This window comes from Triticum aestivum, chromosome 1B (genome assembly GCF_018294505.1).
Source record: "Triticum aestivum cultivar Chinese Spring chromosome 1B, IWGSC CS RefSeq v2.1, whole genome shotgun sequence".
Lineage (NCBI taxonomy): Eukaryota > Viridiplantae > Streptophyta > Magnoliopsida > Poales > Poaceae > Triticum > Triticum aestivum.
This window is the reverse complement of record NC_057795.1, coordinates 504,714,350-504,733,520: the sequence shown is the minus strand read 5'-3', so window position 1 is coordinate 504,733,520 and position 19,171 is coordinate 504,714,350. Positions and strand designations below refer to the sequence as shown.

Below are 19,171 nucleotides of genomic sequence, written 5' to 3'. Positions count from 1 at the left end.
CTCAAGTATTCGTGGGCATGATTATACAATAAGCATCACACAATCTCAGATTCATCTATTCAACCAACACAAAGTACTTCAAAGAGTGCCCCAAAGTTTCTACCGGAGAGTCAAGACGAAAACGTGTGCCAACCCCTATGCATAGGTTCATGGGCGGAACCCGCAAGTTGGTCACCAAAACATACATCAAGTGGCACATGATATCCCATTGTCACCACAGATAAGCACAATAAGACATACATCAAGTGCTCTCAAATCATTAAAAGACTCAATCCGATAAGATAACTTCAAAGGGAAAACTCAATTCATCACAAGAGAGTAGAGGGGGAGAAACATCATAAGATCCAACTATAATAGCAAAGCTCGGGATACATCAAGATCGTGCCATAGAGGGAACACGAGAGAGAACACGAGAGAGAGAGAGAGAGATCAAACACATAGCTACTGGTACATACCCTCAGGCTTGAGGGTGAACTACTCCCTCCTCGTCATGGAGAGCGCCGGGATGATGAAGATGGCCACCGATGAAGGATCCCCCCTCCGGCAGGGTGCCGGGAAGGGCTCCCGAGAGGTTTCTGGTTGCTACAGAGGCTTGCGGCGGCGGAACTCCCGATCTATCTTGATATTCGATGTTTTTAGGATACGTAGGCTTATATAGGCGAAAGAAGTCGGTCGGGAGGTGCTCGAGGGGCCCACGAGACAGGAGGGCGTGCCTAGTAGGGGGGCTCCCTCCTATCTCGTGGCTTCCTCGATGACCCCCCGGCTTGCACTCCAAGTCTCCTGGATCATAATCTTCCCAAAAATCACGCTGCCGAAGGTTTCGTTCCGTTTGGACTCCGTTTGATATTCCTTTTCTTCGAAATACTGAAACAGGCAATAAAACAGCAATATGGGCTGGGCCTCCGGTTAATAGGTTAGTCCCAAAAGTAATATAAAAGTGTATAATAAAGCCCGTAATCATTCAAAACAGATAATATAATAGCATGAATGCTTCATAAATTATAGATACGTTGGAGACATATCAATGACCAATGGTCAACAGTTGGCTGCTAAGTGGAAGGACTTCATGGATTTGCTTCATGTTCCTGATGAGGGGCTCGACAGACCCGTTGGTGTTCGCCCTCATGCCAACTTTGAGTCAGCTAACAAGAACAAGCTTCAGCCCCTCTTGGTTGAGAATACGCTTCCTAGTAAGAAGAAGGTGTGGGTGATGAATTCCTTCCTTGACATCATGCATCGGATCTTCCGCAACTCCCTCTTCCCGCGAATCGGTGGCAAGGATAAGGTGCATGCCTATCTTGTGGATATGGTGCTCCTTTGTGAGGAGGCACGTCAGGCTCAGACGCAACCACTTGATGTCTCACATATCATGTGGTGCGAGCTTCAGTTTGCGGTGTTCAACTTAAGGTCCCCATCTATGGGCCTTACCTGTTTCTCTTGATCGCCAAGACTTGGGAGAAGCTCTATCCCAATGATGAGTTCGTTGCCCCGGCTGGATTCATCATGAGCCCATCAAGCTCCTCATCAAGAGCCAATGGGCTAACACCACCACCAGTGCTGAGGCCGAGGCTGCCAAGATGGATGTGGATGAGGATGAGTTCGAGAAGGAGGAAGCGGATGAGGATAGTTCTGATGGATACACTCCTCCCTTTACTGAGCCCTCTTGGGCTAAGAAGCTGAAGAAGAAGATGAAGAAGCCATTCTACATGCAGACCCATGGGCAGTACATGGTCCATGTTGACTCCAAGAAGAGTCGCTAGCGCGATAAGAAGATATTGAGGACCTTTGCCGAGATTGTGACCAGTGGCTCAGAGGAAGTCATCACTCCGAAGGCTGACTGGATAGCCAAGCAGGGGTATCAGTGGACGGAGTCAGAGGAGGAGCCTATTCCTGTTGCCGAGACCGACGAGGAGTCATTTTTAGCCTGAGCTACCACATGTGTCGTAGGTGTCCTCTCTGCCTTTTTGGTGTCTTGATGCCAAAGGGGGAGAGAGTGTAGGATTTGCGCGTCTTGTGTCGTGTGTTTAGCTCTGTCGCTTTGCTTTCGGTCTGTTGAAACCCTCGTTTGCTTTGGTTTGGTTTGTGCTCGTAAGACCAAGTTATCTATCATATGGTGTAAGACATATGCACTCTAGCGTATCTTATTGTCTTCGTTACTTAGTAGTTCATGAGCCTATGCTATCTTGTGCCCTTCTCTTTATGCTCATATTTATCATCTTGCCTACTTGCTTAGTGTTAGTTATATTGTTGCAAGAGATGCCTTGTTTATAAAATATAGGGGGAGTGTTGATCCTAGTATGTGGGCCGTGCAGTCCAAAGCACTTCTCTAGAGTGCACACATCTAGGGGGAGCCCGTCTATATTTTATAAATGGTGGGTTTGCCATTGCTTCATTTTAAATCCCTATGTGCAAATCCCGTATTGTCGTCAATCCACAAAAAGGGCATATTTATCCCTTAGTAGTTTTGGTGATTGATGACAATGATTTTGCAGACTAATCATGTGCATTGAGCTTTTCAGATATATCATGTCTAAACACAAGACGATTTGCTGCCCCTCGAATACTATTGAAGACGGCGTTCTTCTACGTATCTTTTTGGTGGATTTGAGTCATAGGAAAGCCGTAGTATTAAGAGGGGGTCCGCGTTGGAAAGGTTTGGGTGGAATCTCACGTACACATTTGTTCCTTTTTGCACCACTTTTCCTTTGGCTCTTTGGAGCATCCTCCGTCTCTCCGTGTCTCTGCAAAATGAAGGATTCCTATTGTTGCTGAACTGAGATAGGCGGTAGTACTGCTCCCTAGAGCGGTACTACCGCTGGCCCTTGCGGTAGTACCGGGCTCCTGCACGATAGTACCGTAGGTGCTCACGGTAGTACCGCTCCTTGGGAATGGTAGTACCATGGCCTCAGGACAGGAGTAGTTGCTCAAGCAGTAGTAGGGGCGGATGTATTTTTTTACATCCACGCCCTACATGGTAGTACCGCGCCCTTGGCGCGGTAGTACCGTGAGCTCTGGCCAGGCACAACAGCACGAGCGGGAGTAGGGCAGATGTAATTTTTTACATCCGCGCCCTACACGGTAGTACCGCGCCAGGCTTGCGGTAGTATCGTGTCAGATTTTTGCATAGACCTAAACTCAGCGGAAGTAGTCACGGATGTAATTTTTTATGTTCGTGCCTTCTTAGCCTTGACTATCCCTGCCTTGTGTTAGTACCACAAGGGGGCGCGGTAGTACCGCGCTAGCGGTTCTACCGCTCTGTGTCTTAGCACAGCAGGTCTAGCCCTGGCCCCTGCCGTGCCAGCAGTAGTACCGCAGTGCACCGCGGTAGTACCGCAAGCCCGTGCGGTAGTACCGCTTGTATGGTGCGGTAGTACCGCGTGTCGCGGGCTGAGTTGGTGGATAACGGTTGGATTTGTTCTTCCACTATATAAGGGGAGTCTTCTTCTCTGAGTTGACTACCTCTTCCATCCCCAAGCTCCATTGATGCTCTAAGCTCCATTTTCGTCCGATCTCTCTCCCTAGCCAATCAAACTCGTTGATTCTCTAAGGACTGGTTGAGAAGGCCTCGATCTACACTTCCACCAAGAGAAATTTGATTCCCCTCACTAATTCCTTGCGGATCTTGTTACTCTTGGGTGTCTGAGCACCCTAGACGGTTGAGGTCACCGTGGAGCCATAGTCCATTGTGGTGAAGCTTCGAGGTGTCATTGGGAGCCTCCAATTAAGTTGTGGAGATTGCCCAACCTTGTTTGTAAAGGTTCGGTCGCCGCCTCCAAGGGCACCAATAGTGGAATCACAGCATGTCGCATTGTGTGAGGGCGTGAGGAGAATATGGTGGCCCTAGTGGCTTCTTGGGGAGCATTGTGCCTCCATACCGCTCCAACAGAGACGTACTTCCCTTCAAAGGGAAGGAACTTCGGTAACGCATCCTCGTCTCCATCGGTTCCACTCTTGGTTATCTCTTACCTTTACGTGTGCAAATTATTTTGTGTTATATCCTTTGCTTGCATGTGTACTTATTGTTGTTGCATCATATAGGTTGCTTACCTAGCTACATATCTAGATAACCTACTTTGATGCAAAGTTTAGTTTGGTAAAGAAAAGCTAAAAATTGTTAGTTGTCGATTCACCCCCCCCCCTCCAGTCAACTATATCGATCCTTTCAGTTGTCCTCATCTCCGATGCCGGTAAGCAGCACCCCTCCCCCTTTGTTAGGTCGATGGTTAGGCCGTTAGGCAAGGTGTAGGATCGATTTCCCACTGAACGAACCGTCGATGTTGACTAGGTTATGGACGCACGGATGAGGCTGATAATTCAAGCAGTAGCACTGATAAGTGTGATTTAGGCATGGGTCATGTTCATGCACCAGAGAGTTGTTCATCGTGCTGGGAGATCTTTGATCCGCTATGGTCCAATGTTTATCCGGGAACAGGAGAGGATCCATAATCTGAACTACATCTACAACTGCAATGATGTCGAGGCTCTGTGGATGCTTCGAATGAAAAGAGCACCATTTGCCAGGCTTGTCGAGACCTTCAGGAGCAGGGGGCTGCTACAAGATAACATCAACACCAGTGTGGAAGAGCAAGTGGCCATGTTCCTCCATGTTGTTGGCCATAACCAGAGGTTCAGGGTCATTCACAACACGTTGAGGAGATCAATGGAAACCATCTCTAGGTACTTCAAGCAAGTGCTTTTTCCTGTTGGGGAGCTTAGAGGAGAGATGATCAGGAGACCATCTGGCCAGATGAAAGTGCAATCATGCCCTAAATATTATTTTGATGTTGATGACAATATACTCATAGGGGACTAACAAAGTTTGTCAAGTATATCTCAGGTTTCTGTCCCCTCAGAATCAATTGTGTGTGTGGAGTATGACTTCGGAAATGTTTAACCTCATCAAGAACGAAGAAACAAGACTATCTTATGTTTACTCTTGAGTATAGGATCCCACACTATTAAGAGGGGAACATGGGTTATTACTAAAGTCTTGCTCAAACAACTTCTTTAATGTCAGTATCTAATCTTCATCCTTGTCCAGAACCAAAACATCGGTCATCCGGTGTGCACTGGACGTCCGACCATTCCCATACAGAGCCAAAACATCGGTCATCCGGTGTGCACCGGACGTCCGACCATTCTCATAAAGAACCAAAACATTGGTCGTCCGGTGTGCACCGGACGTCCAACCACTTCCATACATAACCAAAACAACGGTCGTCTGGTCCTTGTCGGACGTCCGTTGTCTGAATAGTCCTCAGTTGTCCGATATGCCTCGGACATCCGGTGCCCTCTCTACAGAACCTAAACATCGGTCATCCGGAACCTCCGGTCGTTTGATAACCAGTAGACCGTAGCAAAACATCGGACGTCCGGTCCCTTTCGGACGTTCGGTGTCTGTTATGCACTCGGTCGTCCGTTGTGCATCGGACGTCCGACGTTTTTGTGCTGGTTTGAGGTCCAACGGACACTTATTGGAGCATACTATAAATATCCCTCTCCTATCCCGTGAGAGGGTTGACCATTCACTTCAAGCATCCTCAAGAACACATCTTCACTCTCTCTCACACACACTCCAACACCAAATCTTAGATCTAAGGGATTTGGGAGCATTCGAGAGAAGTTGTCCACCCAAGTGATAGATCCACTCCTTCCCCTTCTTTACACCAAAGGAATCCGTGATTTGAGCAAGTCTTGAGTTTTTCCCATTGTTCTTGTTACTCTTGGAGGTTGGAGACTCCTAGGCGGTGGGAGTCATTCGGAAAGGAATTGTTCTTTGTGATTACCCCGAAAAGTTTGTGAAGGTTTGGAGACCACCTCAAGGTCTACCACTAGTGGTTGAGAAACGCCTACGTGGTGTTGTCTCAAAGGGAGAATAGGGTGAGCCTTCGTGGCGTTAGTGTGCCTTCGTGGTAGCACCCACCTCTCTAACGGTGACGTAGCTTCCCTCCAAGGAAGTGAACATCGGCATACATCCTCGTCTCCCGGAGTTGCGGTTATCCCTAACCCTAACTCCCTACTTGTGGTTACTTGTCTATTAGTCTTTACTTATATCATATTGTGTTTACATACTCTCCTCCTTGTGTTACTTGCTTACCTTGCTTAGCTCATATCTTCAATCTTGCAATTGTTAGGCTCAACTTCATATTCCGCATTATTGCCTAAAATTGCTAAGTAACAATTAAAATTTGTTATTGTACCTATTCACCCCCACCCCCCGCTGCTCTAGGTCCATCTCGATCCTTTCACCAGATTCCACCCAAGATTCGCGGAAGCCCAAGATGGTATCCATACTTCAAGGTGAGCATTGACAATATAACACTTTTCATGGCTTGATATGCTTGTATTGTTCAAATTGAGCACTAACACGGGCTTGTGATGCCATTCCAGGATTGCATTAGAGCAATAGATGGTACTCATGTCACTTCCAGAGTTCCTAGGTCACAGTCTGCAGCATACAGGGGGAAGCACTACACAAGCCAATATGTGCTTGTTGTTGTTGACTTTGGTCTGAAGTTCACATATGTGTTGGCTGGCTGGGAGAGGTCAGCGCATGATGCTAACGTTCTCACTGACAGCATGAGTCGACCTGATGGGATCAACATCCCCGATGGCAAGTTCCACCTTGGAGATGCTGGCTATGCATGTTGGCCGGGTATTCTTCCATCCTTCAGGAAAACCAGGTACCATCTCAACGAGTTCTCTGGTAGGAACTATCTTAGGACTACACAGGAGCTGTTTAATCTCAGACACTCCAGCCTTAGAGTAACTGTTGAGAGGGCATTTTGAGCTCTGAAGAATAGGTTTAAGATCCTGGATCAGAAGCCATTCCACCCATACTCCACTCAGGTAAAGCTTGTTCTTGCTCGTTGCATTCTGCATAACTGGATCCTCCAGTGGAGCTTTGATGAACACGTGCCTAGCGAGGAAGAGGTCGAACCTGACGATGTTGTTAGCTTCGCCCATGGTGTGGAGGCATTTGACAATGACGCTTGGAAGAACAAAAGGTTAGAGTGGGCAGAGGCAATGTGGCATAACGGAGGTCGGTGCAGGATTTGAAGAAGAGAAAGAAGAAGCAGCAGCAGCAGAAGCAGAAGAAGAGGAAGACCTGGTAGCAGAAGAAGAGGAAGGGTGTGTTTAGCTAATGGTTCTTAATAATTTGAACTGTCATTTGATAGTAGTTAGGATGAACTGTCATTTGTTTAATTAGCTGGCACTACATGTTCAGATTGTGTGTGGTAAGCTCACCACTAGTTAGAAGTGATGACAACACCTTATGCAGGTTGCAACCAAACACCATGTCATATGTGTGCCTAATGCAACGCGGGCAACCAAACACCGGGTCAAAAATGGTTGTCTCATGCAACTAAGGTACATGCAGGCAACCAAACTATGTGCATTTGGGGTCTTTTTGTCTGCATCTCCTCAAACCGGCTCACTAGAGCCAGGCTCGATTGGTAATGTAACCAAACACACCCTTAGTGACCACTCTGGTGAGTTCTTGTGGGCATCTTTTCTCATACAATGATGTGCCGGAGGCTAAAATTTTAGCAATCCAGAAGGATCTCATGCTAGCACTACAGTAGATTAAAGATATGTTGAGAAGTGACAGCTTGGATATGTTGAGAGGGGAGAAATTAAAGATAGCATTTCAATCAGTTAAATTCTTCTAATCATGTTTTTGCAAACTTTGAGAGAACTCAAGGCCAAACTTGTACTCCCTCTGTAAACTTTTATAAGAGCGTTTACAATTTTAGGACACAGCCGACAAATGGCGAATTAGACCATTTTACCCTCGATTTGAATTCGCGTCGTCTTCCTCTCCAGGAGCTCGCGCCGTCCCCATCCCCCAGGAGCTCGCGTCTTCCCCATCCTCCAGGAGCTCGCGCCGTCCCCATCCTCCAGGATCTCATGCCGTCGTCTTCCTCCAGGAGCTTGTGTCATCGTCTTCCTCCAGAAGCTTGCGCCGTCCCCCTCCTCCAGTAGCTTGCGTCATCCCCCTCCTCCACGAGCACGCGTCGTCCCCATCATCCAGGCGCTCGGCCCCGTTTCCAGGCGCTTGGCCCCGCGCCCAGGCGCCCAGTTTGGTCGCATCCGCCTCAGCTTGGTCGCCGCCCCCTCAGCTTGGTCCTTGCCGCGCCCAGCCCACCTGGCTCGTCGCTACGCAGCACGTGGTCTCCAGGCAGGTTCTCCTTGCCTCGCCCCTTGCACAACAATAGAAATTACTCCATGAATGTACAGATGTATTTACAGAAGAATTACTCCATGTTCTCATGCTGTAGTTACAGTAAGATCATGAACTACAGCATGGAGTACTTGTCTGCAGTAATGTGATCTTGCTCAAGTAAATCATGAACTACAGCTGGGAGTACCTAACTGCAGTAATGTGATCTTGCTCCCTGGAGTAAATTTTACTGTAAATTCTACAACAGACTGGAGTATCAGTAAAGGGATCAGTTAGATTCGGCATAGATTCAATTAAATGCATAGATTCAGATAAATGCATAATCACACATGAGATGTTGCACTTGTTTGTCAAAATACAGAGTATTGTACTCCTACTGCACAGTACTCCTTGTCGAAACATTACTCATTTGCAAACAGTGAGAAGTAAACATGGAGTAAACATTTATAATTTCTCATTTGCAAACAGTGAGAAGTAAACATGGAGTAGTTACTTGTAACTACAACATTTGTAATTTAAAAAAGAATTGTCACTTGTCTGCACAATATCACTTGTGTGTCAAGAAACATCACTATGAAATGGATCATGTCAAAATACAAATCTGTCAAATGAGTACAGTAGCAGATTGACCAAATGAGTACCAGTACCTTGTTTTAATTTTTTTTGTTGCAACCAGACCATATTAATAAGAAATTTACTCATTGATATATCTGTATTTTGTTTGTTGCAACCAATCTAAACGTTACTGTTGTTAAATGCTAATCAAATGAAGGAGCATTTTATCTCTATAGCTAGAATCTTACAGAGTACAAATGCAGAAGTTTCAGTTAAATTCACAAGAAGTTTCAGTTACTACTACTCTTGCATTATCTAGGATTATCTAGATGTCATTACTACTACTAAATGCAGGAGTACATTGCAGAAGATACATTGTTTCAGGGTTAAGCAACCTAGAGATAAGATCTATGGTTTGTTTGTTTTTCCCTTTTTGGAGTATTAAACTTGCTTTTTTGGAAAATTTCAGAGTAATTATAGAAGCAACAGCACTAGAACAGTATGGTGCTCCCAGACTTGAACTGCACACCACCTGCAGGAGAAGAAGGAGCAGATGTCAACATGGTCCAAGAAGAAGCAAATGATGATGATAATATGCCCCAAGAAGAAAATGATGATGACAATATGCTCCAAGAAGAAGCAGATGATGATGACAATATGCTCGAAGAAGAAGCTGATGATAATGACAATATGCTCCAAGAAGATGACAGTATGCTCCAAGAAGCAACAGGTACATTTTTGATCATACTCCTAGTTGATATACTCCTTCATACTCCAATTTTCATAGTTTTCTTATTGTACCACAATTTCCCTAAACTTTTTTTTCCTTTTGCTACTGTAGGTGGTCAGCAGTTACGTAGGCAAAGACAGTCAATGACAGATGAGCAGAGATATGCTGCCTACATGGCACTACATACCCTGAATCTGGCTAGGGGTGGAAAATTCAAAAGAAATGACAAGAAGGATGTTGCTCAAAATTTTCAAGTTGGTGTTCAACATATTCGAAAAATCTGGACGATAGCAGAGCGACAAAAAGCACTTGGTCAGGAGGTGAATGTGTCCACTGGAAGGAAAGGAAGATGCGGAAGAAAAGGAAAGAATGATACTCTATCCAAAATCTCCACAGTTCCTTTGAATCGAAGGTCGACTCTCAGGTCACTTGCTCGCCAACTGGGTGTCAATCATACTACACTCTACAAAAAACTGAAGCTTCGCAAGATTAGGAGGCACTCCAATCGTTTGAAGCCATTCTTGAAAGAAAAGGATAGAAGAGAAAGGATCAAGTTTTGTTTGTCAATGCTTGACGAGACCACCTTAGCAGCTCCAAGACCTAAATTCATCAGTATGCACAACATTGTGCATATTGACGAAAAGTGGTTCTATATGACAAAAATGAACAGATGCTACTACCTCCTCCCCGAGGAAGATGACCCGATCAGAACTGTTCGGAACAAGAACTATATTGGGAAAGTGATGTTTCTGACCGTTGTTGCTCGGCCCAGATATGACGCTGAAGGCAATATGACATTCTCAGGTAAAATTGGTGTCTGGCCCTTTGTGCAAGAGATTCCCGCTGCTAGAAGAAGTGAGTATAGAGCAAGAGGGACCATTGAAATCAAGTCTGTCAACGTGAACCAATGGGTAATGAGGAGGTATATGATAGAAAAAGTGGTTCCTGGAATAAAGGAAGTCTGGCCCGCAGATGATACTAATCCAATATTGATCCAGCAAGATAACGCAAGAACGCACATTCTTCCTGGTGATGCAGAGTTTGCAGAAGCTGTGGCTACAACTGGTCTGGACATTAAAATAATAAACCAGCCTCCAAATTCTCCTGATCTAAACGCACTTGATCTTGGATATTTCAGATCCCTTGAGTCTTTGACCGACTGTAGAGCACCCACGACTATCAAAGAACTGATTCAAGGTGTGCAGGAAGAGTTTGATGAGTATGATGCCGGGAAACTCAACAGAATATTTCTAACACTTCAGACCGTCATGGTTGAAGTGATGAACCATGGAGGGGAAAATTCATACAAAATTCCACATTTGCGCAAGGATAGATTGGAAAGGCAAGGAATCCTGCCACCTAGGATTCACTTTCCCCGTGAAGTTTATGAAAATGCCATGGAGATTCTAGAGCAAGATATCATGGAGTAGTGGAGTATGTTGAGACTTGCAATGCTTGCAACCCTTGTTATGGAGTATGTCGAGACTTGTAGTGCTATTGTGAAACTTGTTTGTGGAAATGCATTCTCGGACTTGTATTGTTTGTGGATATGGATTATTTGTAAGTATGAAATGGATTATATTGTGTTGTTTGAAATGGAGTACTCCATATGTGTTTTTTGAAATGGAGTGTGCAAGTTTCTAAAATTATATGCAAGCTTCTGAACTTCATGGAATGTTTGTGAACCTTATGGAAGTTTCTGAATTTTATATGTAAGTTTATGGGTGTTGTTTGAAGTTTCTGAATTAATTCATACTCCAGTTTATTCAGGAACTACTCCAAGCAGTAGAAATTCATACTCATACTCATACTCCAACTAGTGCAAATTCAGAAACCATGGAGTACTGCAAAAATTCAAGCAGTAGTCTACAAGCACACAAACACTTCAGTTACTACTCAAAGAAGCAACTGGAAACATTGACAAAAGCAATTGGAATTTGTACACTTTCTCAAATATACAATAATTTACTGTAAAACCATCATCTACTCAATTTATTCAACTGTAAACATTGATAGAAGCAACTGGAATTTGTACTCAATTTACTCCGAGTTGTAAACTTTCAGTTGAAAAATGTACTCCAACATCTGCACATGGAGTGCTCAATTTAGATGAATTTTGAAACCAGTGAACAAGCCATTAAATAAGTGCTACATATATATTGTGGCTACATACATACTCCTGCTTTAAATAAGGGCTACATATATGGAGTACAGCCACAATCATCTCTGTATTCCAAATATGCTGACAGACAAGCAGAGCATATACAAAGATGAATAGCTAAAAAAGAATAAGGGCCAGCTTATGCTAACCTTACATCTAAGATCTGCTTGTGGCTAAAAAAGATATGGAGACACATTTTAATCTGAACATGAAGTAAACATACTGTACACAAGCAGTATATGCTGACAGTATGAACCATGTAGATTGTGTCATGCAAATAAACTGAAGATTGTGTCATTTTAATCTGAACCATGGAATATGTAGATTCGACAATCAACAAATCCACATACTGAACCATGGAGTATGCCTGACGACTGCAGGAACTAGGATAAAGGGGGGGAGATAGGGGAAGCTCACCACGCGCTCGATATGCTGGGGTCGAGGGCGGCGAGGAACGCCGTTGTTCGTTGCCGCCGTCGTCGAGTAGGACGTCCTCCTGCTTCACGTGCCCTTGCTGGCCTTGCACGGTCTGGACTTGTTGTCGTCGTTGACCAGGCCGCCGTGCCTACGCTCCTCCTGCTCCAGCTCACGGCGACGGGCGACGGCCCTCCTACTTCATACTCCCGCTGAGTATACAACAATTTCAGATCCAGCCAGCAGCATAGCTCCTCCCGCTGGTCCTCGCCGTCGTTGGTGCCTGTGCTCCTCTCGGCTTGACTAAAAAAGGCACCTTTAACTCCATCGAGAGGTGACACGGGGCGAGAGGAAGAGGCGACGAGGGCTACGGCGACGCGGGCGAGAAGGATGCGGGCGGCGACGTTGGAGGAGCTGGGGATTTGGGCGACGAGTCAGAGGAGCTGGGATTTGGGCGGCGACGTCGAAGGAGCTAGGGATTTCAGGGAGCAACTGGTGAGACAGTGAGTGTGAAGAGTCACGACAAGTGAGCGCAGACTGCGGAGAGGCAAAATGGGAAATAACAACATTTTCGTAGCGTACGAAATTTTAACTACAGTTTCTAAACGCTCTTATAAAAGTTGAGTATTACTCATGTCCGTCACAGTTGTAATTCGACCTAACTGTTTTATGGCTTAGGTCAAGACCAGGACCAGAGGTCGTTTTAGAGCGTTACTGAGCTGATAATAGAAGGAAAAGGCTTAGACTCTCTCCATTTTTATTTAACTTCACATCTATATCAAATTTTAAGAAGTTTTGACCAAGTTTATCAAGAGCAATATAAACTTCCATTATAACAAATATATATGGTATGAAAATATATTAGACAACGGTTCTAATGTTATTATTGAATTGGTATTTTGGATATTATTATTTTTTTATATAAACTTCGTTAATATTTAGAAAGTTTGACTCAAGGCAAATAAGTACTCCCTCCGTTCCAAAATAGGTTATCTATTTTTGTATTAAAGTTAGTACAAAGTTGGGTCATCTATTTTGGAACGGAGGGAGTAAAAACTAAAAACCAAGGGAATACTAGGGGTGAATCATCGAGCCATCGCCTGATCCACCATTGTTGCCGTCACCAACGGACTGGCTAGCGTTCTCTGTTAATTGCTTCCTCTTTCCTGAAGTATCGCAGATGATGTCTGCTGTTTCTGATGCCTCTTGTCAAAGCTCACAATACCCCAGTTTTATGAAGATCCAATGAAAGATGAACGATATGCATGAAATATTAGTCAAAAAATGTACACCAATTTAGTCAAAACTATGTGTGCTTCTCCATTCTCCTTTCTGTTCAGAGAAGTGAGTGTGAGATCTCACTGTGAAAAATGGTCAGATGGTCACACCAGTGTGAAGAAAGAGCATTCGATCCCAGAGAAAACCCATTCAATCATAGAGAAAATCAAGATCCTTTCACCAGATAAACCATTAAGAACATCAAAAGTCCATGTGCACTATCACGACCGCAAACACCAAGGCATGAGAGAAACATAACTCCAGCAAATTATCAATCAACTTCTCAACGCTGCGGAAGCAGTAACACACTCACATACTAAGGTACTAAACATATACATTGTCCCAAGCAAAATAGCACGAACTTTAGGTCTCTAGATATTATGCAGGCGCTGTTGTGGCAGGCCACACACGACAGATACTAGGGTAAACAGAGGGTAGGGGGGAGGAACTGAAGCGCTTAGTCGAACAGACTGAAACCCATGTCCTGCATAAAGAAAACGAGAATGTCAGCAAGTTCACAGTAAATCAAATATAAGTATGTGATCAGGTTTAACAATTTGCATGCTGCGGAAGGAATTCTAGCTTCTACTTGCAACTAGGCAGTGAATTTGAAATGGTAAATTGTCGTGCCAAAACTAACAAGTCACTACTTGCAACAACAACAGCTGAACAAAGTTGAATGTGGGTTGCTTGCTATAATGTAAGTCCAGCTAGAATAACTTATGGCCACAGAACTAAAGTAACTGAGAAACCATTGCAAGGTGGAAAAATACTTACTTCATCAGATTCTTCCTTCTCTTCAACCTTCTCCTCCTTTGACTCAGCAGCAGGTGCGGCGGCACCACCAGATGCAGCAGCTGGAGCTCCCACAGCAATGGCACCCCCACCTGAAGGCACAGCGGCAAACTTCTCCCTTCCAGATGCAATCACTTCTGTGATGTCCTTGCCTTTGAGTTCAGCCAGAAGGAACTCAAGCTTTTCTTCATCAGCCTCGGCACCAACTGTAACAAGCAATCTCCAAGTCAAACGATATGAACAATATCATAACTAGATTCTCACATGAATAACAAAGACAATAAGAATTTTTTTCGCTCTCACATCCTCTGATGAAGTAGCCAAATTGACAAGTTTTGATATGCGACCATAATCATAACTAGCAATAAGTTATTGTACATTTGAAACCTCAAAATATAATAGAACTCAATGACCTGACTGAAAGTACAAAGATTGGATTTATGTTATGTTATGTTCAGCAACAGAACAGAGTGCAGCAAATTTTATCTTTTATATCATGCTAAATACATCAATCCATAAGAAAAGCTGGAGGCAATCCCTAATCCCTAAGTGAAGAGTATCTGAACCAGTATAACTTGCACCAAGCAAAGAAGAATTACCTGAGTCCAGGATGTTCTTGACGTCAGCGGCACTTGGGGAAGAGTTCCCACCCAGATAGGCGAGGAGGTAGGCAGCGATCAGCTTCATCGTGGAAACTAGGAAGCACCTGAAAACAAACGGAATTACAGTTAAACGGCATGGCAGGCTAAGTATATGCTGAAGATGGGAGTACTGTCATATCCAAATAGATCGACAGCAAGACACATGGAAAACAAAAAAATACAGAAGGCCAAAATTAATAGGGCTCAAGGCCAACAGAAAGCATGTGGCTACGATACGAAAATACCATAGCAATTATTTCCCACTCGGAAATCTTAGAGAGATGAACATCGGAGTATTTGAGTGAATGAATGGAGTTATGCATGTAAATTACACTTCTGCATGAAAAGAACAATGACAAACATGACCCTCCCGTGCATCTTAGATCCTAGCCTTCGAAGCCCCGGAGGATTCTTTCACTAGGTAAACAAGAATCCACGCAGGAATGACCTGCCGTGTTTCTAAATGGGGAAATCAGATCTCCTGAAACCTGGCGCGCAGGCGCAAGCTAGAGATCTAGCGGAGCAACAATTAAGCAACACACACGGACGATTAAGCAACCTATACCGCACAGATCTACGAAAACGAACAAACAGGAACACTCGTCTTCGCATCCAACAAATAATTCCCCTACTGCGGAACAAGACGGATTTCAAACGAGATCGCCGCAGCAGGGACCTTGCCTGGTGCAGAATTGAGTGCGGAAAGGATGGGACTGGGGGAAACCTACCTCCGAGATGCGCAGGAGAAGACGCGAGGTCGGCGGCGGAGGGGGTTCGTGCGCGAGCTAGGGTTCTAGCCAAATGAGTCGAACCATTTCGCTTTTATATACGGGCGATCGGGCCGAATCAGAGACCACTCGATCTCTCAGAAGGTTCTGGACCAGTGGAGAGACTTCTCTGGGCTCCGAACGCAAGCCCAAAGGCCACAATCTCCGGGCTCCATAAGCACAGTACCCACTCAGCCCATATTTAAATGTTTCTCAAACAAAACTCAGCCCATAAACAGTTTGCTAAAAAAAAAACTCATGAACAATCCAAGTTATTCCATTTTCTGGTACCTCTTTGTAGGCCCAGAAAATTGTGAACATATTCCAAATACACATTGAACCATTTTTAATATATGGTGAACATTTCTTAAATACAGACTGATCATTTTTGACATACGGTGAACAGTTTTTTCAAATACATATTGAATAGTTCTTAAATACAGACTGATCATTTTTTGACATATGGTGAACAGTTTTTTCAAATACATATTGAATAGTTTTTAATACAGTGAAAAAAACTCAAAATACGTTGAACAATTTTTTAGCATAGAGTGAACTTTTTTCCAATACACACTGGACATTTGTAAATGCATACTGAACATTTAAGATTCCCAAGACCGAGGTAAGCTTCCCAAGCTGGTAGATATAAAAATTGTTCGTGAATGTGAAAAATATTCGTGAATTTGAAAGAAAAGGCACAAATGGGGAAAGCGGAAAAAAAAGAAAAGGAACCAAAAGAATAAAAAAGCAAAAACAAGATAATCAACCAAGTCATTAAAAAACAGTATAACTCAGCTAGCTAGGAGCCCCCACAGCGTTTTTACACTCTCAACCGTTGGATCACTCTTAGGTACGCTCAGGATTAGGTTGGTCGTCTCATACGTCATTTGAGCCAGTTTTTTAGCGCTCTGCCCGCTTGGGCCATTCAGGGCACCGTTGTCTGGGCCACTGCTCCTCAGAACGAGTTAGAAGTGCGGTGTGTAATCGGGCCGAACTGGTCGAAGGCCCAAAAGGCGTGTCGAACGTGCTTTTAGCTTGCCAGTCGGTGAATTTGTGCAGCTTCCTGATCCGTACGTCATACCCATTCAACATCCGTATCCCCAAGCACCTCGCGTGTTCCTCCGCATTGCGCCGCCGCCGCCGTCCCGAGTCCCGACAGCGAGCTTCCACTGCACGTGTGTGACTGTCGGTGCCCTCTACTCTTCCTCCGCTGGCCCGCATAGTGAGTCCCTTCTCTCCTACTATGTCTTACCCTGTTGTGTTCCTCCATTGCGGCTGCGACGGCCGCATGTGCCGTCGACGTCCATTCCCGGCTGTCCTCGGCGTGTATCGGCCGCCATGCCATTGCGGCTGTACCGCCACATCATGACTGCATCTTTTCCCATTCCATGACTGAAACGTCAGAACGTGGGAGCTGAAACCGTCGCCGGCGCATAAAGGTCTGAGTGTTTCCCTCGTGTAATGATAGTAATTGGTTTCCGTTATCGTTGCGTTATCACAATCTCCCGTTCTCCCTCATTTTTTTGGAAAAGGGGAGATTCCCCGGCCTCTGCATCAGAAAGATGCATACGACCATCCTATTAACCAAATAAAGTAGTGCCAACATGATTTTAAAGGTCTCCAAAAGTAATAAAAAAAGCACAGAAAGCTCACACAGAGCCAAAAAGGGCTAGAAACACCAACTAGCCAAGAAAAGACGCCACAACCGGCCGGCTAAAACTAGATAGGGATACTAAATGTCTATCCTATTACATGACCGCCATCCAAACCGGTTGAAGATATCCCGAGCTACCATCTCCCAGCGGAAAGACCCAGTAACCAAATGATCCCTGGCCTCTGTCTGGGTGAGTAGCGACCATGAACGGATCAGTGTTGTAGTTCGGAATATGACCTGCAAAAAATGTATACATGATGTTCTGTTAAAAACCAAATCATTTCTGCAAGTTCAGATAGTCCACAGCAAAGCACAAACTCCAACCCGAATATGCCTCGCTAAGTCAGGCTCAATCCCATTAAGCCATGTCCCAAATAACGCATTAACAGAATTCGGTGGATTGATATTAAAAGCAATGTGGACCGTCTGCCAAAGTACCTTGGCCAACGGGCAATCAAAAAAGAGGTGTTTGATAGTCTCATCTCGATCGCAGAAACTACACCTAGTAGGTCATGTCCAATTACGCTTTATCAAGTTGTCCTTAGTTAAAATAACTAGTTTATGGACAAACCACATAAACACTTTTATTTTTAAAGGAACTTTGGCATCCCAAACATGCTTGGACGTAGGAATGGAGTTCGAATTAATAACATCAATATACATTGATTTAACCGTGAATACTTCAGACTTAGTCAATTTCCAGTGTGATTCATCGGGTTGTTGTGAAAGCTGGACTTCCATCAGTCTCCTAACTAGACGGAGCCATTCTTCCCAACGATTGCCCGCTAGCGTTCGTCGGAACTGAATATTAAGGGGGGTAGATTGAAAGACCGATGCGACGAACACCTCACGTCGTTGAACAATGCGGTACAACGACGGGTATTGGATGGCCAAGGGTGTCTCGCCGAGCCAAGTATCCTCCCGGAAACGTGTACTTGTGCTGTTTCCAATAACAAACTTCGTCCTATTAAACAAGGCCTGTTTGACTTTCATCAGGCCTTTCCAGAAGGGCGAATCGGTCGGCCTGACTGTAACCTGGGACAAAGTTTTTGTCTGGAGGTACTTGTTGCGAAGGATTTGAGCCCACATAGCATCATTCTCCGATGAGAGCTTCCACAGCCACTTGCTAAGAAGGCATTTATTCTTAACTTCTAGATTCTCAATACCCAGACCCCCTTGGTCTTTCGGTCTATAGATGATATCCCATTTAGCAAGCCGATATTTTCTTTTAAGCTCATCACCCTGCCAAAAGAAACACGATCGATAGAAGTCCAGTCTCTTCCTAACACCAACTGGGACCTCAAAGAACGATAGGAGAAACATTGGCATACTCGTGAGCACCGAATTAATCAGGATTAATCGGCCTCCGTTTGACATGAGCTTACCCTTCCAGCAACTCATTTTCTTCTCAAATCAGTCCTCGATGCACTTCCATTCTCTGTTTGTCAGCCTACGATGGTGGATTGGAATCCCCAAGTAAGAGAAGGGTAACTCTCCCAACTCACACCCAAACAATTGCCTATAAGCATCCTGTTCATCTTTGGCCCTACCAAAACAGAACAGCTCGCTCTTATGAAAGTTAATCTTTAACCCGGTCAATTGTTCAAATAGGCATAACACAAGCTTTATATTTCTCGCCTTGGCCAAATCATGCTCCATAAAGATGATTGTATCATCATATTTTTCTTGGCAATCTCTACTCCTTCCTCGCTTCCGTGTTGTTTCTCATTGTTCGTCAGGCATGCCCGTTGCTTAGTTTCGCTATTGCAGACCATCCATCTACCTCCCAGTAATTCTTCCCCATGTCTTCAAATCTATGGAAATGACTTACTATTCCTCCTTATAGGGTTGCAGTGCTGACTCGATGGAGTTTCTGTGTTGGAATTGCTCAGAGGGTGTGTCGCACATCCAATTGCGACCATGCATGGCTGCTGGACAAGGCAACTACTAACAAATTCTCCTCCTGTTCATATTTGTTTTCTTTATTACTG

The 19,171-nt window shown here is 44.6% G+C and overlaps 1 protein-coding gene across 1 annotated transcript; it reads right to left on the bottom strand.

Moving 5' to 3' along the window:
* Positions 1 to 13,567: 13,567 nt before the first annotated feature.
* LOC123135098 (60S acidic ribosomal protein P2B) lies at positions 13,568 to 15,619 on the bottom strand. Its single transcript, XM_044554213.1, has 4 exons — positions 15,488 to 15,619; positions 14,718 to 14,824; positions 14,101 to 14,324; positions 13,568 to 13,807 (listed from the first exon to the last, which is right to left on the bottom strand). The coding sequence occupies exons 2-4, from the start codon at positions 14,803 to 14,805 to the stop codon at positions 13,781 to 13,783; spliced, it is 339 nt and encodes a 112-aa protein (XP_044410148.1). The 5' UTR covers positions 14,806 to 14,824; positions 15,488 to 15,619; the 3' UTR covers positions 13,568 to 13,780.
* Between the last annotated feature and the right edge of the window lie 3,552 nt (positions 15,620 to 19,171).

Excerpts from the sequence above, each read along its gene's own strand:
- LOC123135098 (XM_044554213.1), bottom strand. The coding sequence starts at position 14,805 with ATGAAGCTGATCGCTGCCTACCTCCTCGCCTATCTGGGTGGGAACTCT. Across the intron at positions 14,325-14,717 it reads CAAGAACATCCTGGACTCAG|TTGGTGCCGAGGCTGATGAA; the intron begins GTAATTCTTCTT and ends TGCTTGTTACAG. Across the intron at positions 13,808-14,100 it reads AGAAGGAAGAATCTGATGAA|GACATGGGTTTCAGTCTGTT; the intron begins GTAAGTATTTTT and ends TTCTTTATGCAG.